This window comes from Porites lutea, chromosome 14 (genome assembly GCF_958299795.1).
Source record: "Porites lutea chromosome 14, jaPorLute2.1, whole genome shotgun sequence".
Taxonomy (NCBI): Eukaryota; Metazoa; Cnidaria; class Anthozoa; order Scleractinia; family Poritidae; genus Porites; species Porites lutea.
Genome location: NC_133214.1, coordinates 1,085,984 through 1,112,914, shown reverse-complemented (window position 1 = coordinate 1,112,914; position 26,931 = coordinate 1,085,984). Strand labels below are relative to the sequence as shown.

Sequence of the window (26,931 nt, the reverse complement as noted above, 5' to 3'; positions counted from 1 at the left end):
AAGGGATTAATTCTCTTGTTTGTGGTCGCCGATGTATACAAATAATTGGATAAAAATATTAAATTAAATGAAATTATAAGGCAGCTATAAAACGCTTTGGCAGCTGGTTTTCCTGCGTCGTATTTAATTTCCGACGTGCTCGCGTCTCAAGGTCTTTTAATTCACCGTAAAACACACTATTAAAACGAGGTAAGACCGAAATGTTTTATCTGTACAGGCTATAATCTTTTTGTGATTTATATTTCGTCGGTATCGTAATTAGATTCAATGAAATTATTTCTCTAGAACCTCGATAACTCGAACTCGGATGACTCGCATTCCCCGCTAACTCGAACTGTCTTTCGTTTCTATTCAGAGTTCGAGTTACCGGGGTTCTATTGTGGTGACGGTAGTTGACGTGTTCACTCAGCGCTGAAATCCTATCTCCTTATAACACAACCGTCTCCCCTACTCAGCTGAAACTGAATACAACATCTCGTAGCCGCTCATCGAATATCACTTTTTTATCTCAACGTAGTTTCTAGTACTGAATTTCTTCCAGTTAAGTCTCAACTCTAATGAATATTCCTGGTGGAGTCTTTAATGTAATCATTGAGAATACAGTAAAACCCCGGTAACTCGAACTCTGAAGCGAAACGAAAAACAGTTCGAGTTAGCTGGGAATTCGAGGTATCGGGGTAAATTTCAGTGAAATTTTGATCAAGGGAAAGAAAATTTAGTTCGAGTTAGCGGGGAATTCGAGTTATCCGAGTTCGAGTTATCGAGGCTACTGTAGTATAAAAGCTACTCATTCAGGTTATCCACCAATAGTTTTATTTATATTGTACCCGTTGACCACATTTATTTGCACGGCCCGAACAAACACGCAAAGGTTTTCACTAATTATACGAAATTATTTTCATTAATTATTTTCACTAATTATACGAAATCAAAGCAAATTACACTTTCGTTAACGATAATCCACTTGCTTCCATCTCGATAATCATGCATTTTATCGCCAAATTATATGTTCCGCTTTTTTCTCTTTTCTGTTTTAGTCGAAAACAGGCAGGAATTTTTTGTTTTTAATAGCGAAATCAAGGTAAAGTAAGTTTTCGCGGGAGCTAAATTCGTGATCCCTTAAAGTCGCAAGAGTGATCAACATTAAATTTCTCCAAACATATGGATACGCAATCAAGTAGAAAGGTTACGAGAATTAGAAAATGATCTTCAAGAGAAAAATCTCTTGATCTTTTAATTGATTTTCTCAACTTATTTTTCAAGGAAATGTATGGAGATGATTGTGAAGAATTTGAATGTGGATATTGGGATTAAACTTAACGATAATCATCTTCCATCATAATATTCTTGCACTTTGTCACCAAATTACGACGTTCTGCCTTGCTCTGTTTTCTGTTTTTAACGAGTTTTGTTGCATTTGACATTGTAGCGTGTTATAAAAATGGAATATGGGCAGGCAATAGTTTCATTTAACACTGATCATGCAGAATCTTAATTCTCCCGATAATATCTCTGCTTCTTTACTTCAAGGTCATGACAGTAAAAACAGTGATAATCGAAAATAATATACGCTCAGTGATCAAACGATATCTCCTCATCAGTGCCATGTCAATTGTATGAAAAAAGTATGGAGAATTTGCATGCTAGTACCAAGTCTCAGATGTGAGTCAACGCTCCTTGCTATTTATAACGTGATGATGTGTGCTTTCACGTTCACGAAAGACGTAACAAGGAAGTTTGCTTTATCATCATTCTCCAATATGTTAGCAATCGTGTGAAGATCTCTTAGGTTTGACATGACTGAACGTGATCATTAAGCTCTATTTCGAATCACGTGTACGGGCAAATGGAAATCTCGTCAGATTCATATTGATAATTTAGTAATTACAATATAAGCGGGAAATTACTTTGCAGAATACTGAATTCAGTTCTTATAGATGGACTACGTGACATGAAACTTCCTATTTTCACGGTGTGAATCCGATATGATAAATAGTAAATGATCATAAGGGAAAACTTGGTCACGTTCTGCAGATTGAAGTTGGTCGTTTCCCTGTAACCTGATTTTGAATCATTCTATTGTTAGCGTGAAATTTTACGGTTATCCGAGAGGATAATACTCTTCGTCCCTCATGGTGTAGGCTGTTAAATGTCTTTATTGTTAAACAAATTCTCCTCGTAAGTACCATAGGAAATATAGTGAAAACGTTGATGAGAATCTGCATATTAATGTGGGGGACGGGGATACGGTTTAATCCTTTAAGCCCCAATAGAGACCTTTAGATTCCAGGACGAGTACGACTACGAGTACGAGATTTTCTCAATACTAAGTAGTGTACGCGCGTGAACCAGCGTCATTTTGGCGGGAAAACGTGGTAGCCGTCGTCATTCTACTACGAGTTTTCGCGCGAATGTCGTGGTGGCGAAAACAAGATATCAAATGTTAGAAGTTTTATTATTTTGCGATCGGGAGAGCGCGTATAACCTCCTTAACTAAAGATAACAATGCTAACTTTTCTAGTGAAAACTGGTAAAATAAAGCTTTCCGTTGAGTCTATATTTTGAGAATACGCGAAAAAACTTTAAGTCAAATCTCGTACTCGTAGCCGTCCTCGTCCTCGAATCTAAAGGTCTCCAATATCCACATACAAATTCTCCAGACTGATCTTCATACATTTCCTTAAGAATTAGTTGAGAGAATTTGTTCCAGGATCAAAGCTTTTTCTCTTTGGTGATCAGTTTATTGATCCGTTTTCTCTTAATTGTGTTGGATTTAAAGGGCTTAAGATGGTAAACATTTCTTCACAGTTTTGGCTTAAATTTTTTAGTTATTTTCAGAGTATTCTTAGAAGTATTATTACTGCATTTCCAATTATATCAAATGAGGAACGGCAAGATTTCCGTCTCTGTTGTATAAGTGTTCCTTAATCTGAATGTTCCACCGCTCGCAATTGTTACCTTGGAAACAAAACCCTTTTAGCTTTTTAGCGTCAAATTAAATGAGAATGAAATATAGCAAGTTAATAGTTTCTACTTAGTCTCTATATCAACTGTCACGTTTGATAAACATTGTATTAGTATATCACATTAGAGCATTTGTTATCTTCTTTGTGGGTTGGGATTAACCAATAAGCAATGTTCTGACTTAAAAGGTATATTTTATACATTTTGATAATTTAATTTTCCATGCCATGGCCAGTCAATAAATAATGAAATCTCCTTTGGTCTTTTGTGACAAAATTTAGCAACACGTAAGCGTGTTATTCTTTTGGTTTTTGATTTGTATTTTACCTTACCTGATTGAATTTCTCCGATCTTCACGAATTTTATGAAGATTTGAAAGTAATGTTTGTTTTTTGAATATTAAATCTGTAACCCGCCTACCGAGTCTAATTTTGAGCAAGTGCTTTTATACAACAATAATTTTTCGTAAACAGCTGTCTTCTTTTTCCGTTGACGAACGAGGAGCATGCAAATATATACACCAAGAACAAAGTTAAGGTAAATGTTTTTATGCTGCACTATAGTTAGTATGTATTTTTGAAGTTGCTAACCTGCGTTTACCTTTTAAGAAATCTTTGATCTACTTAATCCAGTCGATGGTGTCTTTTTGCATTGATAAACCTTATTTGTTATTGTATCGTTGCATAGATAACCTTTTTGTTTAATTTGAATATAAAATTATAACACCGTAAGTCAAAGCTTTTAAATTTCGTGGACAACAGTTCGAAATTATTTTTTTTTTCTGAAATCTTATTCTTGTACTCTCGCTTGCTGCGTTTGGGTTAAGTTACCCAAATTTCAACTCGCATTGTCATCTGTCGCATCGAGTTTAAATGCTACTCTTTCCCAGTTACCGATTTCCGCGTCTGTCATTATATCGCAACCTCAGTGCCACAGAAGATTCAACCTCGCAATATTTACCGTGCAATAAAAAACTTTCTTTACAACGCAGGTTTAAAACGTCAGCGAGATGAATTCACTACTCGACCAAGATGAAGACGATGAAGTACGGCTGCAAGAAGCTGAAGAAGCCGTGCGTATTGTGAGACGATTTAACACCGCGAGAGACAAGGACGAACGCCAGAAAAAGATCATCGAGTTATGCACAGACATTGCGGGAATTCTCGACGCAAAAAGGAGGTAAGGCCGTTATATTTGACGGTATTTTGTTTTGTCAACTCTTCTGGGGTAGAAATTTGATTTTTATTTTAGCTTAATGCCTTTGTTTTTAAGGTACCACCAGAATCGATTATAAAGGCTTGTAATGTAACTCTACTTTGTGATTTTATGGACGAAATCCTATGGTGCGACCAAATGAAACCTCTTTAGCAGAACTTTTATACAGCAATACTTTTTTTCTTACTTTACAATATGAGAAGATAGGATTTACTGAGGTGTTTTTTATCAATTTTTACTGTACGCACTCTTGAACGTGCATCTGTTGAGTTGTAACGCTAGAAGAAAGCAGGACAGACTAATCGAATATTATCCATTTAGAGTTGTTTGCCGAATCATTCGCTTGAATATAGCTACTGTGACAGACATACTCTCCTTGAATACATTAGTCAGTCAACAGTTTGTCAAGTATTTATTTGCATTGAAGCGGGAAGACACTTTCAACAAATGTACCAACTAAAAAAAAGAAGACATAAGTGTCGCTGGATTTCGAGTGCAGTTGTTATTGGACTCTTACGTCTTAGAATAAACAGTTGGTTTTGAAACAAGTGATAGTAACTCTACACGCTTTTGCCACGGTTGATAAAGAAGTGATTTAAAATTTTTGACGCGATTTATTGCACGTTGATTTTCGTATCCTGTCCTCTTTTGATATGTACTCCGCTTTTCTCAAGTTGCTAAAAGTTGAAAAACTGCTGGAAATACAAAATAATAAAACGCGCGCTTAAAAGCAAGTAAGTGTCTTTTTGTGGCGGGAAATTCAGAAGGAGAAAGTGGTTCTCATTGGTTGACTTATATTCGCGTTTGCTGTTACTGTCCTTTGATTGGCTAATTTTGTTAAGTAGTTACTTAGTAAAATAAATACGCCTTCAATAACCAATATTTAAACTGTTACTTATTGCGATGCAAATTAGATCGGGGTGGGACTTTCTAATATGTTCATCAAAACGACAAACTGGTTTTTTAAACAGTTCCTTGAGATAGGATGACAAAGGCACAAAATTTATGATTTTCTGCAGATGTCGCGTGGCGAAATTTTTTTTATTCAAGTTTCCACTGAATTCTAGTCTCACCCTAGTTGTAATCGATTTTGTGCAGTTTTACTTTTATACTTCGTATACAATAATTATCACTTAGGTTGTTGTATTCTTTATAAATTGACCAGTTTTATAGACGAGCCAAAAAATTCAAAGCTGTGTTCTTTTCTTTCGTTAGCCGATTAGCACGCTACGTGATTTTAAGTTATTCTGTAGCCTACATAATAGATCCTGATCATCATCATGATAAACTCGTGCTACCAACAATTTTTTCCAAAAAATCTTTTTCCATGATGCAAGTTTTTCTTTGAAAAAAGTAAAAAGGGACCAATTTAATTGTCTTTATGGTCAACACCAATGTTAATTGCCGAAGTTGCATGTTGATACGTAACATTTGATGTGAACTCTCGACTCGAAAGTTGAAGTCTCAACTTAGCCTGATTTATGGCGGGATAGATACGCCTTTGGTAACTCAACAACCAACTTGGTGATTCAAAGTTCACCTTTCGCGGAAAGCGCATGTATCGAGAGCAATGTTGATCAGTGAACTTGAATGTTGATGGGCATAGTTTAATGTTGAACTCTCACTTATAAAGTTGAAGTCTAAAGTTTTGACGACTGCGTCAAGAACTACAAAATTGAACTGCAAAGTTGAATGTTGATCTTTTTCAAGTCAAATGTTACACTCAAGTTGAACGTTGTGATCTACTTTGATTTTTGGCGGGGATGAAACTCCATACTGGGGGGCAAGAGTCCAAGTGTCACGTTGATGTCTCGCAGAGAAAATAAAGAATTGGCCAAAACCAACACCATGAAAGAATTACGGCATATCGGATTCATAGGTCTCTAATACGGACGATCGACTCACGCTATCTTAAACCGACCAAACACGGAAACAGAAACATGAAGATAATTTGTGCAGGATTGTACAAAACTGGTTTAAAGTCAATCTCCAAAGCTTTGAGACAACTCGGATTCACCGTCTATGACTGGGAAGAGCAAATCTTCGATTTTCTAGATCACTGGTGCGATGTGTTGCAAAATGGCGCCCAGCCAAATGTGAAGAGGGTCTACCAGAATGCTGATGCGGTCGTTGATCTGCCGGGAAATTTTTTCTGGGAGGAAATATTGGAAGCTTTTCCTGATTGTAAGGTGATTTTGAGCGAACGAGACGAAGATTCTTGGCTGCAAAGTTGGGTAAACCAACTTAAAATACTTCAGTCGAACAGGTTTGAAATCATTCTAAGAGACAAGTTATCGCAAACGGGTAGGAAGTTCAACGTGATTACGAATGCTTGTGTGGAAGCATCGCTTGGTTCTACGAACCCAAAGTCCACCTGTGTTTTCAGAAAGCGATATCGTATGCACAATTACCGTGTGAAGTCCATTGTACCACCCGAGAAACTACTGGTGTTCAATGTAAAACAAGGATGGAAACCGCTGTGTGATTTCTTGGGCTGTGAGGTTCCAACATCTGCCTTTCCACATGAAAATATCAAAGCAGAAATTGCCACACAATTGAAAGAAACAACGATTTTTCGGCAAGTAAATTGGGAAGTTCAGAGAGCTATTTTTGTCTTGCTTTCTCTTATCGTCGTTGTTACAGCCGCATCTCTTGTTATTTGTTTTTGCTGATGAAATTGACTAAGCGGAAGTCTTGGTGGGGATGTCCCGCCCGTTTTTCCAAATTTTGACCCCATTTCAGACCAAAAAATGTCATTATTGACACCCATTTTCAGACCTCGCCTCTAAGAAATGATGTCAGCGTTGCTTAGATTAGAACAGCAACAAAAAGATTACTTAAAATCCCTTTCGAATTTGCTTATTTTTCTTTCTTTACTTTGTTATTTGGAACTGACATGATAAATACGTTTATACACTCCCGTAGTTCCCTCGAAAATCATATCCGATTCCAGACGAAAATAGCCAAAGTCTATATATACACGTTGGTTTTCAGACCAAGACGCCACAAAAACCGTACCTTTTTGGGCGACATATACCTATATGGTTTATATAAAGGAGTACCGCAGGGGATTATATATTAGTTTGATAATCAAGACAAGGCATCAAAGCAATGGCTGTTGTTTCAGTTTTATCCTTCTAAGAAGTATTGTTCTTGAAAATACTTTTTTCTGATTTCTTTGCTTTACACGTGAGTGATATTTTGTCGTCAGGCAACACCCCAGATACCCAGCACCAGTCTTGGCGCAACGCCAATGCAGGGGTACGTGATAATCATCAAGCAGATTTTTCACACTATTTTTCATATATTTCATGTATTTAGACGGCAATGATAAGGAGAATTTGTTTAATAATGTTAAAAACTTGTTGGAAATACAAAACAATGAAACGCGCGCTTTAAAAACAAGTGTCTTTTTGAAGCGGGGAATTCAGAAGGAGAAAGTGGTTCTCATTGGTTGACTTATGCTCGTGTTTGCTGTTGTTGTCCTTTGATTGGCTAATTTTGTTAAGTAGTTACTTAGTAAATGAAATACGCCTTCAATAACCAATATTTTAACTGTTACTAATTGCGATGCAATTTAGATGGGGGTTGAGGCTTTCTAATATGTCCATCAAAATGGCAAACTAGTTTTTTAAACAGCTGTTTAAGATAGGATGATAAAGGGACAAAATTTATTATTTTCTACAGATGTCTCGTGGCTAAATTTTTACTTCTTCAAGTTCCCACTGAAATCTAGTTTCACCCTAGTTTGTGCAGTTTTATTTTGTACTTCTTATACAATGATTATCACGTAGGTTGTTGTATTCTTTGTAAATTGATCAGTTTAATAGACGAGCCAAAAAATTCAAAGCTGTGTTCTTTTCTTGCGTTAGCCGATTATCACGCTACGTGATTTTAACTTATTCGGTAGCCTACATAACACATCATCACCATCACGATAAACGCGTGCTACCAACAATTTTTTCCAAAAATTCTTATTCCATGATGCAAGTTTTTCTTCAAAAAAGTAATTTATTATGTAAGCGAAGCGATTGGCATTAGTTGATCACGTGATCAACTATAGGTAAACACGAAAACAGTTCGCTTTTGAAAAATTTTGTTAGCATGAGTCGAAAGAGCATATTAAAATTAGGTAACCTGTAAATTTTCAGCCTTATGTCTCAGAAGTAGCGATTGCAACGGCCGCCGGAAATTAGAAGGATTTGTATGAGAAAGGCAACTTTTGCCACCTAGTCATGCTTGAATGTTTTTCCATACAAATCCTCGCAAATTCTGAAATTTTATAACTGTCATCAAGAGAGAGGTCTTTCCCTTACTCATTTAAGGGCTGAAAGTGCCTGTTATGAATTAAAAGGAGATTTGAGCCCCGTAATGCCTAAGGAAATATTTCACGACAGTTTGAAAATTTCGAAATTTACAAGGATTTGTATGGAAAACCATTCAAGCGTGACTGGGTGGCAAAAGTTGTTTACAAATCGTTTCAATTTTCGGCGGCTGTTGTAATCGCTACTATTGAGATATACGGCTGAAAATTAACAGGTTACCTAAATTTTAATATGCTCTTTCAGCTCGTGCTAACAAAATTTTTCAAAAGCGAACTGTTTTCTTGCTTACCGAAAATTGATCACGTGATCAACTAGTAAAAGGCCTATCCTATACCCAAACTACCCTTGAGTGCCGGCTCCCCTCCCCCCTCCCCCCGAGCCAGGGGGTCATTCATTAGCCTCCCACGCAGGCCTTTTTAGGAGAGCTCGTATTTCGTCCCTCCCCACAAACTACATTCCTTTCCCATTGTTTTATTCGCGTAGCACGTGCAGTGACCAATCAACAGTTATGAAAAAAAGTGTTGACAGGCTAGACACGACTCACAACCTCCTGGTAGTGTAAAAACGTGACCCAAGAGTTCCCTCTTTCCTTCTTTTCTTTCCTTCGCTAAGGTCATGCAGTGCACGGAGTATTCAAAAATCTGCCTAAATCTTACTTCTGCCGCTCTGAGTCTAACATTTATTAAAGGTCATGAAGCTTTCCATGTTTTTCATGCAGATCGGGTTAACGTCAGTCAAGGTCAACTTTCCAGAATTTGGAAAGTACAATGTCATTGGCTAAGCTTGGGAAAGGAATGTTGTTCTCGGTTGAGCAGGCGTTTGTGGGGAGGGACGAAACACGAGCTTCCCGAAAAACGCCTGCGTTGGAAGGCTGGTCATTCATAGGTCTCTAATACGGACGACTCACGCTATCTTAAATCGAGCAAACACGGAAACGGAAACATGAAGATAATTTGTGCAGGATTGTACAAAACTGGTACAAAGTCAATCGCCAAAGCTTTGAGACAACTCGGATTCACTGTCTATGACTGGGAAGAGCAAACCTTCGATTTTCTAGATCACTGGTGCGATGTGTTGCAAAATGGCGCTCAGCCAGATGTGAAGAGGGTCTACCAGAATGCTGATGCGGTCGTTGATCTGCCGGGAAACCTTTTCTGGGAGGAAATATTGGAAGCTTTTCCTGATTGTAAGGTGATTTTGAGCGAACGAGACGAAGATTCTTGGCTGCAAAGTTGGGTAAACCAAATGAAAATGTATGAGTCGAACAGGTTTCAAACAATTCTTAGAGCCATGTTATCACAGACGGCTAAAAAGTTCCTAGTGATTGTGTATTCTTGGGTGCAAGCATCGCTTGGTTCTATGAACCCAAAGTCCACCTGTGTTTTCAGAAAGCGATATCGTATGCACAATTACCGTGTGAAGTCCATTGTACCACCCGAGAAACTACTGGTGTACAATGTAAAACAAGGGTGGAGACCGCTGTGTGATTTCTTGGGCTGCGAGGTTCCAACATCTGCCTTTCCACATGAAAATATCAAAGCAGAAATTGCCACACGAATGAATGAAACAACGATTGGTCGGCAAGTAAATTGGGAAGTTCAGAGAGCTGTTTTTGTCTTGCTTTCTCTTATCGTCGTTATTACAGCCGCATCTCTTGTTATTTGTTTTTGCAGATGAAATTGACTAAGCGGAAATCTGGCAGATCAAAACCGAAAAACGTTTTCAAAATTTGCAACATTATCTACCGGGGGAGTATTCCTGGGAATTCTTGGTGGGGATATGCCACACGTTTCTCCAAATTTTGACCCCATTTCAGACCAAAAAATGTCATTATTCACACCCATTTTCAGACCTGGCCTCTAAGAACTGATGTCATCATTGCTTAGATTAGAACAGCAACAAAAAAGATTTCTTAAAATCCCTTTCGAATTTGCTTATTTTTCTTTCTTTACTTTGTTATTTGGAACTGACATGATAAATACGTTTACACACTCCCGTAGTTCCCTCGAAAACCATATCCGATTCCAGACCAAAATAGCCAAAGTCTATATATACACGTTGGTTTTCAGACCAAGAGCCACAAAAACCGTACCTTTTTGGGCGACATATACCTATATGGTTTATATAAAGAAGTACCGCAGGGGATTATATATTAGTTTGATAATCAAGACAAGGCATCAAAGCAATGGTTGTTGTTTCAGTTTTATCCTTCTAAGAAGTATTGTTCTTGAAAATACTTTTTTCTGATTTCTTTGCTTTACACGTGAGTGATATTTTGTCGTCAGGCAACACCCCAGATACCCGGCACCAGTCTTGGCGCAACGCCAATGCAGGGGTACGTGATAATCATCATGCATATTTTTCACACTATTTTTCATATATTTCATGTATTTAGACGGCAATGATAAGGAGAATTTGTTTTATAATGTTAAAAAATTGTTGGAAATACAAAACAATAAAACGCGCGCTTTAAGAACAAGTGTCTTTTTGTGGCGGGAAATTCAGAAGGAGAAAGTGGTTCTCATTGGTGGACTTATGGTCGTGTTTGCCGTTGTTGCTCTTTGATTGGCTAATTTTGTTAAGTAGTTACTTAGTAAATGAAATACGCCTTCAATAACCAATATTTTAACTGTTACTAATTGCGATGCAATTTAGATGGGGGTGGGGGCTTTCTAATATGTTTTAATATGTCTTTCTAACTAGTTTTTTAAACAGTTCCTTAAGATTGGATGATAAAAATTTTTTATTTTCCACAGTTATCGCCTAGCGAAATTTTTACTTATTCAAGTTCCCACTGAATTCTAGTTTCACCCTAGCTGTAATCGATTTTGTGCAGTTTTATTTTATACTTCGTATACAATAATTATCACTTAAGTTGTCGTATTCTTTATAAATTGATCAGTTTTATAGACGAGCCAAAAAATTCAAAGCCGTGTTCTTCTCTTGCGGTAGCCGATTAACACGCTACGTGATTATAGGTTATTCGAAAATGCACAGTCGAAAATCTTTGGAAATGTTGTTGTTCTAGCCAACAGGTGCTTTGCGAATGCGCATGCGCTAGTGGAGCTATCACTTATTTGATAGACAGCTGTGATCGATGTAAACATGAAGCCGTTTTCATTCAAATGAACTCTAAGTGGAAGAGATTGTGATGGGAATTCGACCACTGGCGCTAAGCGGTTGCCATAGAAAAGGCAGGCTTTGTTTATAAAGCTCTTGAGCACTGCTTGAAGACGAAAAACGTTTCCTTGGATCTTGGTGGCTAGCAACCGAGAATTGATCGCTAAATCAAGACCGCTACCTCAATCACTTTAGGCTTGCCAAAAGCGGCTAGTTCAGCTTTTGGTAAGAATTTATATTTGGCTATTTTTTTTTTTCTTGCTTCTCATTTGTTATTTTCAGCAGGGTTTCATTCAGGTGTATTCAGGTGATCTTTTGCTTTTACAAAAAGCCTTGATCTTGAGCTCTAATTTTCGACTCAAAAACATATAAATTTCGCTACCCTCCTTCTCTTAAATTTCATATCAGTTCGTGTTTTTTCTTCAGTTATTTTATACTAGTACAATTCGTGCGATTATCAAATCACCCTGGGGAAAATTTGTAATTGTTTTCCCGTAAATAATACGTCTTCATCAAATTTGAGGCAATAAACTGCTTCCGCTTATACTGAAAATTATGTGATAAAAATGGTATCGAAACGAATAATTCTGAGCCGAGTTTACCAAACCAAGGTACAATTTTTTTCAGGGTCTTCTCGTTTTATTTTATGAGGACCAATATTACTTAAAACATGCAGGTCATGATAATTAAAAATTTAATTTCTAGTTTATGAATTTTTCATTTTTCAAATTTCCTTAGAAGCGAATTTTTCGTTTAAATTTCATCTTTCTTTCCTTCTTTAATAGCACAGTATTTGCAAAACTGTCTTATTTTTTTTTCATTGAAAATTCTGGGTGAAACTCTTCATCCGCACACGATGTTGCCAGGTTATTACTTATTTATCGTTCATCTGTAAATTTTTATGTTATTGTTCGGAAAGAGGAAGTTCCTGTAAATTCAAAAAAGCGGAATTTAATTGCGTTTCTTCGAAAATGGCGTATTGCTCTCTCTTAATGTTGAACCCTTTAAGCCCTTTAGAAGAGTGATCAGCATCAAATTTCTCGTTGTAATATCACTGCTTTATAAAACAGAGTGTTCATGAGAATTGAGGACATGATCACACAAGATGAATCTTATTGATACTCCCCACTACTTCTATTGAAAACGTATAGGGATAATAAATGAGAATTTGAATTTTGATGTTAGGGTTTGAAGGGTTAATAACTGCTTTCAATCCGCTTAGAAAGGGTCTGGTTTTGCGCGAAAATAATAAAAAAGCCAAGGATTATTTTCTTAAAAAAATGGGAAAAAAAAGCTAAAACGTGTTTAACAGATTTTCAGATAGTTATGAAACGTTGTTTTTTGGAATTTTTAATTATGAACTATTAGAGTTTTGACGGTATTTTAAACCACTCTTGATAAACCAACGTTTACAGGGTAACACGATGATGCGCGTGTTTGAGATTATAACACGCAAAAATTAAATACCTATTTGATTTGTTTATAATGGAGTGTCTCAAAGACTAAGAGCCCGTTTACATGGAGGTGGGGGACCCCAGGTAGGTGAGGTAACCCGCTTAGGTGGGATAACCCTCCTGTCCACATAATCTCTCATTTCAATTTGATCACGTTTACATGATAGGTGGAGTGACCCGCCGCATGTTACCCCACCTATCTGGGGTCCCCCACCTCCATATAAACAGGCCCTAAAGTACTGTGTTTTTGCTTGCCTAGTCCCTAGGGATCTATGCGTTTCGGGACACGTGGTTCGAGCGCCAGGGTTCGTCCCGGACACGTCACCGAAATGCATTGACCGAGAAGACCTGGGAAGACACCGTACAGGGACTAGGAAAAGTTTTAGTCAGTCACAGTAGACTCCAGTATAACACAAACCAATCAGATTATAAAACAAATGAAGTATCATGAGCCGACGCCCGGCGTGAAAAACGAGTGTACCGTGGCAACCGAACGTTGAAACTCCTTATCTCTCATTAACTGTTGCAGACTTGAAGATCTTGTTAAGAAACAAAGCGCCGAGCTCCAGGAACTTCGCCAACGAATCCATTCAGGCAACACCACCTCAACATCAGGAAGAGGCTCGTTGACTCCTGAGAGCTGTCAGGAATCCACCGCGCAAGTTTCTTCCGCTTCCTCCCCTGAACGGGCTACAGCGTTTTGTCACAGGGGTACTGATCCACTGTATGAATGGCCAGAAAGGCCGTCGACTTGTACCCGGTCTACTAGCCCGTTGTTTTTCTCCGTTTCAAGCATGAATTCACATGAGGAGTCGCACGAAAGTTTATTAGCCAACCAGGAATTGGCAGAAAAGGACAATGATACTTTGAAAGATGACGTGGTGAGAGAGACGACTACTGTAAATTGCCGTTTAGGCTTATACATCCTCGTAAGGGACTTTAAGAGGGCCTATAAACGGGGAGTCTTATATCCGAGGGGACTTATAACCGGGATAAAAAAGCACCTCGCAACAAGCTATTTCAGTGCTGATCAAAATACGTTCTGCATTTACTGGTTTTAATTTAAGCTTCAAAACGTCATAATAAGTCGAACTCAGTTGGGGGCTCGTCATTGGAGCAAAAGGGAGGACTTATATCCGGGATGTCCAGTGGCGGATCCAGGGGGGGTTCCGGGGGGTCCGGACCCCCCTATCAGACCTGACGCTTGTTTGAGACTGAAATTCTTACATCGACATGATCGTATATCACTTTTAACTGGCTGATTTTTTTAATGAAACACGCGTTGCATTTTGCCACTAAACTAAATTCCAGGGATATTCAAAAATGTAATTGTTTTTGGGTACCCTCTTATGATCTGTTCGCCTTTGCTCGCAAAGCAGTATTTTCCGCGGGCAACGGCGACCGGCGTTCACAGATTGAGAAACACGTGGCCGTCTCTGTGAGAAATAATTTGCCACTAAAAAGTTCAACGGTCCTTTCTGAACCAAAGTTTGGATCCCCCCCCCCCCCCCCCAATCAAAAATTCCTGGATCCGCCCTTGGGGCTTATGATGGAATGTAGTTTTTCGTTTTCAGGTAGATCGGCGGGTCTATTACTGGGGGTGTGGGGTGAGCGACAGTTACGGTATTGAGGATTCTGGGAAACTGCCTATTTACCCCTCTCCCTAAGCCAACATTTTGCCCTAAGTGAGTAGTAAGTGTTAACGTTGTCTTAAGGGAGGGGTAGGTGGGCAGTTTCCCAGAACCTAAATTGATCAACTTTTAAAGTGACGTATAGAAACACGGAACTGACCTTAAGAGTCACTGCTTTCAGTGAATGGATATTTGTAAATTATCCGTAGCCATACCGTAAAATTCCGAAAATAAGCCCCGTGGCTTATATTTTTCAAAGGCCCTTTTTGAGGGGCTTATCTACGGAGGGAAGTTTGTGTTTCAAAATCGATTTGGCTAGCCTTATAGTTGGAAAGAAATTTAACGTTTTCGCTTTGTTTTACTTTGTATTTCAGGGCAAGTGCAAGCCCCCCCTGGGGGGGGGGGGGTTAACGGAGGGTTTTTTGCGTTACGAGTTTGGGGGGCTTATATTTGGAGGGGCTTATACATGGAGGGGCTTATTTTCGGAATTTTACGGTATCTGTAGACACGGGTAGATTGCCTCTTACCACGAAGAAACGGCTTGGCTATTGCATTGCATTACGGGGTTCATGCCTTATGCACATATTATGGCAGACATGGTCGGGTGCGAACATGTTCCCCTACCCTGTAGGCGGAACGGTGTATCTCATGGTTTCTGGAACTATTAAAATGACAGGGAACGAATTCTAACAAAATGAAAGAGCAGAGATGAAGGTTAACAGAAGCCCATAGAGTGTTTTCACATGACATTAGGGCGGCCATATTAGTGCTCTAAACCAATCCTGTGGGAATTGAACTCTTTTTTTCTGTAAACGGTTTTTTTTGTCCGAATAAATTTGCATGGATTTTGGCCTCGTGAGTGAAAACACTCTATAACAATTCGATATATTATCACCTTTTCAAGAAATACTTTTACCAAAATACATTTATCATCAGTTTTATGCCTCGGCAATGTCAAAATGTCGGGCAGCAAGTTATTATAAACCTACTCTTGAAGTATAACGTTAGCAACATTCACTTCTTCACTTAAAGGATAAATCAGGAACGGAAGATGATAACCAATTAGATGAAGAAAACAACTTGGATGATGATAGGAACCAACGAAAAGCGAGATATGGTGGTGATGAATCGGAAGAAAACGAAGGCGATCGAACACAAACCGAACACAAGAAACACGACCGGGAAAATAGAAAAAGGTGATCCAAATTTATTCTCCCCACTCATGTATAATAGGAATTGTTGAATACCCTTAAAAACTTGAGATTCCCGCTTTGTAATGTTATTTCCACAGATGATCCATTGTGTTAGTTCACTTAAAGATATGTGATATTTGCTGATGATTATGATGTCAGATGACGTCCTTAGTTTTGCAGAACCACTAACTTGGTTAAAAAAATGTCGACGTTAACCATTCGATGTAAATTTTTACCGTAAAATAGTTGTGGCATTCATAGGTTTAACGTTTGTTTTTTTAGTGCATCACAGCAGAAAAGTTCCCGCACAAAGATCTCTTCGCAGACCGCTAGGACCGGCAGAAGGTCGGAAACAAGCTCTAAGAAGACAGATAGAAAGCGAGCCCCAGTGGTACGAGACTCCTCGCCAAGAAAGACCGCTGGGCAAAAACCGGCCCAAAAGTCATCACGAGAAAAAACGTATGAGACGCTTTGGAAAAATAACCAGTTAAACCTGTTTAACGGGAGGTAAGTAAATTCAAGCAGAGAAAAGTGTAAAGCTATTTGCAGCCATGTCTAAATCATCAACAAAAAAGAAAGATAGTCCTTGCATTAGAGTTATGTTGACTTTTCTCTGTCATATGTTATCGTTTCCTAAAATCATTTCTTTTTACATCTTAAGCGCAAAAGAGCGAAGGAACAATGCAAGGAATAAAGCAAAAGAAAAAACCGCTTCTGGGTAAGGTTCTTCTCTCAGTTGCATCATTATCAACGTAAGCCGTTCTTCAAGAAAACGTACTCGTATTTTCTTAACTTTCCTTTAATTTTCCTTTCCAGAAATAAATCCGAAGCGACGCGTCTAAGCGGCTCTAACAAGAATGCCAGTGACAGGCGTTTGAGTGACACGTCGATGAGTAGTTCAGAAAGCGAAAAAGACGAAGAACTGACAAGAAAGGTAAGACTGGAATGTTAAGAGGACACTGTCTTACCAAAATATTGTCATTTCGAAATGGAAGATTTGGTCCAAAGATTCAAAAAATCAATACTACGTTTTGTCCCTATGATTGATATCAGGCGCTGAGCGTGTACATTCTTCTTCTCACCGAAAAACTGACCAAAGCCGGCGTTTAGTGTAACTTACACTTCTGGAATGTTAAGCTTATTTGTTGTGTCTTGATAACATAGCAAATGTCGGTATTACCATGTTTTCTCCTTTTTGAAGGTTAACCTCGAGCTTACTTCAGAGTACTGGGAAATTCACAAACTAATCAGATTTTTGAAGGTGAGTGAGTGTAGAAATTGGCAGAGTTGAAATTGAACATACACTGAACAAACGTTGCAATTTATCATATTATACTAGACACATTTTCTTTATTTTAGTAACTTTCTGTTACCTCTTTTTGACTGTCTTCTCTTATTTAGCGTCTTGGCCACGTGCGATGCCGATGACATGCGTTTCTCACCATAGACACCTTTTCCCGCGTTTTGCACCGGCGGCCAAATTTCTCGGCGTCAAATTTTTCAGCGACACATTTCCCGCGTTTGTTGTCACCAGCCGCCAATTTCCCCGCAATTTAGGCACCAGCGACACGTTTTCCCACGTTAAACATCAGCGAAAAGTTTTCCCGCCTCTTTGCGCTAATAAATGAATCAACCCGTTGGTAATTTGCGTATCTTTAGTTTGGTTGGATTTTTTGAGTTTGTGAATTCATTCGAAGCTCTCCACAACGGCCACCTTTGGTGCAAAAAAAGTTTCCTTTGTAGAGAGGTGGTTGTCATAGCCTGCGCACACGAAAAAAACGGGAGCGCGAAGGAGACACGCACGACACGACAGGACACGACACCTCTCTCGTGTCTCCCTCGTGCGCGCCCGTTCTCTCTTTCGCCCACTACTTCCAAGCGCCTGCTACGCAGGCTATGGTTGTCAGTGAAAGTCCGACTTGGCTCAGTTGTTCGAACGCCAGTTAGGGCTAACTCAGGGTTAAATTTTAACCCAGGCTTCTTTTTCTTTTCTAACCTGTGAACCTCGCGATTTTTTCACCCTTTCCCCAAACAGAGAGTCTGTTCACAGGCTGTTTCTTTTCATCAAAAGCACTCTCTCGGATAATTTTCTATATTCTTTTTAGAGTATCCAATCATCAAATTATAGGCAAAGAGAATTAAATTGAATTTGTTTTTTAAGCTCTCATCTCTGAGTTCAAATTTCGCACTTACCCTGGGTTATCTTAACCCTGCTTCGAGCAACCCGGCCCAGCTGTAGGTTATCTAACGGCAGAATCATTTCCTAGGTTAGCAACCCTACCGCTACTGTCATCTGCCTTTGTGCTCTGCGGGATGTCGGCCTTGAGCTGGAGACGAATCAGTTGGCGATAATGGAGCTGGGAGGAATAAGCATTCTTCTTAATATTCTCAAGACGGATCATTGGCGCTGCGTAGTAAGTAGCGCAGTTACCTGTTCTTCGCGGGACGCCATGGGTTAATGTCGCGGTTCAAAGCATATGCCACATGTCGCGGGCAAAAAGCGCTTCCCAGGTCTTGGTAATAACCACAGTCAGTAGAGGGGACTAACTATATAATAACTAAAAGTTACCGAGTGCGGGCGACAACAGTCGACGGTCAAAACGCTCTTGCTCCAATGCTCCAACGTAAGTTTCAAGTGATAGATGGTCAAATGCACGTGATAAGATTACGAGTGATAGAAGGTCCAAAGTCCAAATGCGCGTGATCAGATTGCGTTCTGTGCATTACATTCATTCCTAGTGGAAGTCTAAGGGAATAGTGGCTTCATAAGCGCGCTCATGCGTAATAGCAACCCGGAGGTTAGGATTGCGGGCTCCTCTTGTCGCTTGCAACTAGACTATGAACAATCAATTCGAGTCGAGTTGGACTTGGAATGTGGGAAGGAGTGTCATGAGTATGACAAGTGCTTATGTTGTCGGTTACCAGTACCAAAACACCTTTTTTACTTCATTTTTTTTTCTAGAACTACTTCTCGGGAACCGTGAGAATTTCTTGTATCGCGCCTGCAATCAACGACTTATTGGGAAATTTAGTTCTGTTTCCAGGGTTATCGGGCATTACCCTAACCCAAGAAACGATCATTGTTGTGATCAATTTGTTTTTATATATATATTTTTATAGGTTGCCTCTCTTAGAATCCTGAAGATTATAACGAAAACAAAGAGGATAAACATGGAAATTTATCGCCTGGGAGGTAGTTATATGATATTAAACGATATCATTTAGTATGGTGTAAAAAGGCTGAAGTAATTGCATGCAGTGAGGTAATTTCATTTCAAATATTTTGAGTGCAAGGACTAATTGGTGGTCGCATTAATTTGTTTAGTTGCGGCTTGTGAATTCTGTATGCGTAAGTAGTGCAAAGTCGCATATGTACAACGCGAGACTAACAATAAGCACTTTGAGTTAACACCGCAATTTTCACCTTAACTAGAATTCACTTGCCACCACTTGTGTCACCACGCCATAAAATGGGGATTATCCTTTGGGTGTTAATTCACGTTGCTTTTCTCTGGAAACCAGACCTTGTTATTTTTTTTCTCTCTTGTGTACAGGCATCCAGCAGCTAATAGATTGTCTTCAAAGCCACGTGAAAGAAATCCAAGCCCTCGCCGCCGAAACGCTTAGTCAAATTATCACATTTCGATTGGCTTATAATGCCGTTAGGCGAGGAGGAGGAATCAAGCGGTTGGTAAGAAAACGTCGTTATTGCCTTGGTTTTGTTCGTTTTTAGCCTTTTGATTGGTTAATATTTCTCACGCCACTGTGTCAACCAATCAGGATTCACCTCGGCTTTAAGCCAGTCGTGACTTGGTGACACACATTTTCCCGCCCTCGGCACCAGTTACATGGCTTTATGTACTCATTTTTCTGATTGGTTCATTAGATCAATTGTCTGTGCAATCAGCTTTAATACACTACAGAAAAAGTCGCTCTTACATAATTCACTTGTAATTCCACAGATAAATCATAACTGTTTCTAAGGAGTCACTGGTAATCACGCTAGTACACTTGCTGTTTAGTTACTTAGTTAAATGTTAGCTAAGTTTTGAAATCTCTTTATTTTTACGTCGTTAAACTTCTCTCAGGTTAACATCATTCAGCCTGGTAACAAACGACGCCATAAAAACGCTCCTAAAGGCGAAGACGACTTCAGGCTGACTCACCATACGTGTATGGCGTTATGGAGCTGTAGCAGATGCCGGAAAAACATCCAGGCCATCCGCGCTGCTGGCGCATTACCGATACTCGCTTCCTTATTGGTTAGTGGACAAGATGACGTCATTTTACCCGCGATGGGAATCATTCAAGAATGCGCGACCGAGGTACGTAAGGCATCAGCAAGTCTGGGCTGAATTGATGGGAGATAACTGCAGATTCAGGATCAATTTCCATTAAAAATTAACCCTGGGTTATAGTTAACCGGGCTTCTAGTCTCGTAGTGGCTCACAACCTCTTTGGCTTTTTCAAGTTTTTATTACAAAAAGCAACTTTGATAAAAATCTCTGAACAGTAGCCGGGAAAAGGATGTAAAAGGAAAATCGATGAGTAAAAAAAAAAAACGGGCCGAATTTATTATTCGGGTATTTTTATCATGGTCCTGAAACATTATTTGCTGTCAACGACCGACATATCCAACAATGTGATTATCGCTGCAGAATCATCTTTTTGTCGACATCATGAAGTTTTTCTTTCCCTCAATGATTACTCCTTAGTTACGTGTTTTCGTACCTTTAAGTAATCTTATATATTAAGAGATAATTGAGTGTTATGGTCGGTATTTTTGGCAGCCTGTTTTTCGGGAGGATATCCGCAGGGAGGGGATAGTGGAGACAATTGTCAAGCACCTCAAGGGAGGAGATGTGTCTCTCAGAACACTTTGTGCGACTGCTCTGTTTAAGGTACGCGACAATATCCTTTATTTCAAAAAACTCGCTAAGTGTGAGACGTTCCTGAATGTGCTTAGCTCAATCTTGATTAGTTTTTTCAATTTTACCAACTGTTTTGAGTAGGTCTGGCTTGCATTAAATTCAAAAAATAACATAGAGAGCTTACTTTTCCATTAATGAACTGCCAAACCTGTTTAACTTGTTGTTTTATTCGTTACACAGTGCGCTGAAGATGACGACACACGGGAGATTATTTCTCGTCATGGTGGACTGGAACTTCTCGTCCAGCTAATGGCGTCCAGGTCATCTGAAAAGCAGCTTCTCGCGGCTACGGTTGGAGCTATGTGGAAGTGTTCCTTGAACAAAAACAATGTTAAAAGGTAGAGGAACAACGACTCTGTGTTGTTACTGTAAGCGCCAGGAATGTTACGCCTTGAAAAGTGTTTTTAAAAAAAATTGTGTGTGCGCCTGTTTTGTAGCTATGTTAGTGTTCAAGCCTTTAGTGCAGTTTGGGTTCATTTGACGGTTATTGTTCGTGTATTTTTAGTTTTTTTTTCACGTATTGTATACTTTTAGGCGTTTTTGCGATTACAGTTGCCTTGTAATGGTCACAGTTTGTACCTAGAGACAGATGTATATCAAACTCTAGTTGTAGAGTTTTAAAAAGTATTTTCAAAACTCAGTTGTGTTTGCTTCGAACTCTAACAGACTCAGTCCACGATCTTACTGGAAAGCCGAGTAACATGGTAACTGACCCAACTTCTTTTTCTTATGGAGCTTAATTTTAAGGGACGTTCTGAGTAATAAAGATTGCCTCTTTTGCATTTCAGGCTTGAACAGTTTGGCGCTGTGAAATCATTAATCTTGCTGTTAAAAACTCCAGATCAATCACATGAGGTACGTTAGGTCACCGGGGATAGGGCTAATTAAACATCATAATATTGATGGAGTATTTATGAAGCTTAGGTATTAGTTGAATAAAATGATTGAGGCAAAATCTGTTAGGCTTACAACCCTTGGGCTTCGCACTAGTTTGATTTAAGCTGCGATAAAGCAGGATTGATATTTAGATGTTCAATGTCATGCTTAGTGCGCATGTGTAGCGATCGCAGTAACAATTGCGGTGTTCCAGTCCCCTCTCGTTTCCTATGTGGCGAATGGCCAATGTCGTAATTGATTGAAAAGCTATAATCCCGGCGAACTCTTCGGGCGCTCCCGGACCTATTTGAAAGATTGTTTTTGATTAGCTGCGAAAACAATAGGCATTGTCACATAACAATGAACCTATCCCTGAAAACAATGGAGGTGCAGATTGAAAGGGACCAGTGAAATAAGAGGTTTGGAACGGTGCAGGTCTTCTGAACCCTTCGTGTGTTTGACGATACTCTTGTAATTTAAGGCTGATGATGGTTACCAATTTTCCAGGTTCTAGCCAACACCTTTGGTGCTTTACATGAGTTTGCACAGTACAGCAAGCGAACTCTCCTCTCCATCAGGGATGAGAAAGTTATTCCTGTTGTTGTTCGAGCGCTGACAATCACGGAAAATGCTCTTCTCATCAATGCCACTAGACTTTTAGCCGTCTGCGCTAAAGAACCAATATGCAGAAGGTTAGTTTTTAGATCAATATCCATGTTCTCCACACTGCTGTACATACATTCCACATGGTCTTGGCTAGGAGACTTTGAAAGTCGACCCAGTCTCTTTCTCGTTTTCAAAGTGACGAATTAGGATCCGTATTCTACACTCCAGAAACTTTGGGGAGACTGGAAAAGAGCTTTCAGTCCAAAGAGTTGTGGGGATCGTTTATTAACCAATATGAGCTAATAAGCTCTTAAGTCGTCAACCATTTAAAACTGACGCTGTTTACACAAGCGGGTGAACTTAGAAATTTTACAGTACGGAGAATGCCCTCAGTCTATTTGCAGTAAGTCGCCCTCTTGAAGGGACAGTTTCGTTGCAGATGACTCGTTTTTTTGTTACAGCTTGACCAGTTATATGCGGCTAACACCAAGTCGCCTGGAGATAGTGTGTATTTAGTTTTTTTATTTTTATTACTATTTTCTTTTATAGTTCGGTGCTGAGTACAGATGGATTAAGACTTCTTTGGTCTTTGTTGAAATTTCCCGAACCAGAGGTATGAAAAGGATTTTAAAGCATTCACTATTATCATCATTGCCTGATCGACGTCATATCTAACGCCATTACTATAATCCATTATCATCATCATCATCATCATCATCATCATCATCATCATCATCATCATCATCATCATGTCGTCGTCGTCGTCGTCGTCGTCGTCGTCGTCGTCGTCGTCGTCGTCGTCGCCGTCGTCGTCGTCATCATCATCGTCATCATTATCGTCGTCATTATCGTCATCATCGTCATCATCATCCCGTCATCATTCGCATTATTTATATCATTATTATCGTAATGATCACCATCATCACGTGATTATCGGTCGTGCCTTGATTTAAGCAACTTTTTTATGTACTATCACCATCATCATTTTCATTAATATCATGGCCATCGTCATCAATGTCACTAGCGATGACATCTTGGCTATTTTCATCCACACATTTATCTTTATTAGTGCTTTTATCTTCGTTCTAACACGTTATATTGTAGGTTGTCGCTGGAGCCGCTGAAGCCATTGGTGAGTGTGTTGTGGACGTAGAGGTAAGAAAAGTTTTTTCATGAAATTAAGTTAGTGAGTGCGTTTGCTTGTAATGTCCTATTGAACTCAAATAATAACTATGATGGTTAAAATTCATTCTGATTTTTTTTCTCGCCGCCGGACACTATCTAAGGGCCTGAAATAGGCTGAGACTTGTTGCTTTTAATTTATCCTTCCAGGAGTCTGCTGATGTGGTACGATCATTTGTTGGAGGTCTGGAACTGATTACCAGTCTTCTTCGGTCTGATAACAAGCAGGTCAGTCGACATCACCTGACCTTTTGTAAACAATGGAGTCTATCAGACTTTAGTAAAATCCAACTAATGGTTTATTATCGAGGCTGCGTTCTGATTGGTTGAGCTACTACTAGGCTATATGTTATAGCCCACTGGTAGCGAAAAGCGTCGGCTTTGAAAACCAAAACAATGGCGGCTGAATCTCGTTTTGCCAGCTAAAGTTGTTTTGTCTCGATATTTCTACCAACTAGTTGGATTTTACTAAAATAATTATTCCTCTCGCCCTCTTGGCCTCTGAGTCAGTAGCCTATTCGGCCGACCCAGAGCCCTCGAGGAACAATTGTTAAATAAACTACTTATACAAGCATTGGAAACAGTTTATTGAAGCCTAGAGTGGGAGAACACTTCGCCGAAGGAACGAGGCCGAGCGGTTAAAGCGCTGGACTGGTAATTCGGAATCCCCGAGTTCAAGTCCCGCTCTGACCGCTAGCTGAATTTGTTTTCGGTAGTTTCCAGTTCAAATCCTCGACCACGCTTGTAAAATAGCCAACTGGTTTGTCTCCTACCAGTTGAGTGGGATTCTTAAAAATCTTATGTTCCATTATCCCTGAAAAGCCCCATAACGGGAGAGAATAATATTAAATTATTATTATTATTATTATTATTATTATTATTAAGAAAATAATTAGAATCTTTATTACAAAACCTCAATTAAAATCCTATTTACAATCAACCTGCTTTTACAAAAAATCTAATTAATTCATCAAAACACTATTCATTTACAAATTCTAAAAAATGGAAGTAACTTAACCTTACATAAAAGAAGAGGAAATAGATATAATTAATAATAAAATTATTATTATTATTATTATTATTGTTTTAAGTAACGGCTTGGAAATGAGTTTTCAAGCAGTTTGCTTGAGTGGTCCGAAACTGAGCACGGGAAAACTTTTTCACGGCTCTTCCAGTGGCTGCAACGGCAAGAATATCCATCGTAATATAATATACCTGCGTGCGAGAAATTCCGCCAGCTACTAGGTCAAACAAAATGTTTTTCGTAATGTTTTGTATACAGGTGCTGATATGTGCTAATAAAGCAATAACCAACATCGGCAAAGACAGAGAGAACCTCTCTATCCTGACTGACTATGAGGTGGTACCGCTGCTTATTGACCTGGTCAATACGGTAATACGACCGAATGAATTACCTCTTATCTGGCTTAACATTAGACATCACAATCTTATTCCTCGATCGTGTGCGGCTCATTACTGCGCATGTCACGATGGTATGCCGTGCCGTACCTTAAGCGTGCCCCATTGATAAGCTGCTGAAGGCTATTATATACTAACTGTTGAACATAAGTAGAATTACTTTAGTTCTAGACTTTCTAAAGAAGGAAGAAAACAAAGTCCATACTTGGCCAGTTTAATTTTATTTCTTTCAACGTACATTGTCATATTAATTCCTTCCTTTGGAGAGTTATTTGACATTGTCCTGAACCTTCAAAATGTATCTTAGCCTATTCTGCGAATTTTATGACAAAAGTAGTGTGCACCTTGAAAAACGTGCGGTGAAGGCTAGTTAGCTTATCTTTTCTTCAACAAGCAACTGAGTATCGGATCACCGCTTATCTTTTTATGTCGGTTTTTACTTTTTTCACCCCTACGTACCAATTTAGTTTTAATAGAAATGGTGTCCTTGTTGTAGAGATTTTTTGTAGCAAAGAGTGGGCATCGTAAGATTTTATGACAAGATAGCGTGGATCTTGAAAAATCTCTATTTTTTCTTATGCGTAGGAAGATGAAGAGCTAAAGCGATGGGTCGCGGAGGCAATTGCAACGTAAGCCAATCTTTCTTGTATTTATAAATAAGTTATGCAGTCGTTATATGCTCGTTTTCATCTTTTAAACGAAATATGTAACAACTCTAATTTAGGTGCAGTGGACTGGAAAAGAACATCAAGTCATTCTCACCAGTGGTCGTTCCCCTGGCGGACAGCCTCAAACGTTCCTCTGACGTGGCCGTCAAACGAGCGGTCGCCTGGGCGCTAGAAAAACTATCACGTGACCAGTACAACTGTTACTTGATTCACCAGCATGATTCTCTGAAGGTAACGTGACTTGCAATCGCTAAGATCAACTTCGCCAAAGTAACTCTCACCATTGTTTAATCTTCTTTGCACAAATGAATATCTGCGGAACAAATTTCAGTGAAGATATGATCGTCGCAGTGGTAATTGCAATTAAAGTAATTGCAAATTAACCCGAAAAAAATTAGTGTAGTGTTACTAGTGAAGAGAATTTGTTTCATAATCAAAGTAGTCTACCTCAATGATATTTCCTTTATTCTTATGACCATCAAGTTTAATCAGTGGGATTATCAGGAGAAATTAGATGCTGATCACGAAAAGGTTTAAAGGGTGCGACTTTTGGCTAATAGAGTCAATGCGCATGCCCAGTAAGGCCGGAAGACAAAAAGGCTAGTCATGACGCCTAAGCCCCTTGTGGATAAGCACAACGCTGAGTCCGGAAACAGGAAGCTAAAATACGAAAAAAAAAGTTTGAGGTTAACTAGCTGTGACGTTAAACTTCTATAACGGGACGTAGTTTAAAAGAAATTGGACATGATGATTGCAACACAAAGCTGTTATACACTGTAGTTTAAGTGATTTTTTAAAATTTTTTTCTCTCTTTTTTCCAACAGACGTTATTGACATTAACAGGATCGACGGATGAGCGAGTCCAAGAGGCAGCGGCAGCCTGCATAAAAAACATGCGCGTAAACACAATGAACATGCTTTCAAGATAGAAACTCACAGAACTACCTTACAAGGGGACCCTGTCGATAGGTGCAAGAAAGGAACATTCTCCCTGTTACTTAGAGGAAAGTTAGATCTTTACCGAATGAACAGAAACAATTCTTTATTCACCATTTTCGCCGAGACCATAATGCGCTTTGTCTACCCCCCAAAAGTTTTTCATAACCATCCTCTTCGATTTCTCTTGAGGTGACTGTAATGTCCAGTAGAAATTAGAAACAGTGATAATGTTAAAGTTTGGAGGGGGCAAGATCATGCGCATTTGATCATTTGAAATATGTTAATTTGCGCAATATCAAGTTAAAAAATATTAAGATGCATTGAAATGGTGAACAGATGTTTTAATTAAGAAGCATGCGGACAATTACAATGCACTGGAATATTCTCAGTAAAATGCGTTACACAACA

The 26,931-nt window shown here is 39.1% G+C and overlaps 3 protein-coding genes across 5 annotated transcripts; all 3 read left to right on the top strand.

Annotated features, from left to right (window-relative positions):
* Nucleotides 1–76: 76 nt before the first annotated feature.
* Nucleotides 77–26,931, top strand: LOC140924118 (armadillo repeat-containing protein gudu-like). 3 transcript variants are annotated; one of them, XM_073374137.1, is made up of 23 exons: nucleotides 77–189; nucleotides 3,956–4,143; nucleotides 13,608–13,959; nucleotides 15,742–15,905; nucleotides 16,185–16,409; nucleotides 16,564–16,620; nucleotides 16,719–16,836; nucleotides 17,104–17,163; nucleotides 18,170–18,316; nucleotides 19,023–19,095; nucleotides 19,457–19,593; nucleotides 19,991–20,227; nucleotides 20,693–20,803; nucleotides 21,014–21,171; nucleotides 21,622–21,688; nucleotides 22,217–22,401; nucleotides 22,865–22,928; nucleotides 23,420–23,470; nucleotides 23,648–23,725; nucleotides 24,780–24,890; nucleotides 25,502–25,545; nucleotides 25,641–25,815; nucleotides 26,409–26,931. In XM_073374137.1, exons 2-23 carry the CDS (start codon nucleotides 3,974–3,976, stop codon nucleotides 26,511–26,513), a joined length of 2,889 nt encoding a protein of 962 aa, XP_073230238.1. In that variant the 5' UTR covers nucleotides 77–189; nucleotides 3,956–3,973; the 3' UTR covers nucleotides 26,514–26,931. The 3 variants fall into 3 exon arrangements, with proteins under 3 accessions (XP_073230238.1, XP_073230239.1, XP_073230237.1); XM_073374138.1 differs by lacking the exon at nucleotides 77–189 and adding an exon at nucleotides 3,231–3,251; XM_073374136.1 differs by lacking the exon at nucleotides 77–189 and adding an exon at nucleotides 3,260–3,501.
* On the top strand, nucleotides 5,674–8,019 carry LOC140924121 (uncharacterized). The gene has a single exon (XM_073374140.1). The coding sequence runs from the start codon at nucleotides 6,120–6,122 to the stop codon at nucleotides 6,849–6,851; it is 732 nt and encodes a 243-aa protein (XP_073230241.1). The 5' UTR covers nucleotides 5,674–6,119; the 3' UTR covers nucleotides 6,852–8,019.
* LOC140924120 (uncharacterized) lies at nucleotides 9,406–10,708 on the top strand. The gene has a single exon (XM_073374139.1). It carries the CDS (start codon nucleotides 9,447–9,449, stop codon nucleotides 10,179–10,181), a length of 735 nt encoding a protein of 244 aa, XP_073230240.1. The 5' UTR covers nucleotides 9,406–9,446; the 3' UTR covers nucleotides 10,182–10,708.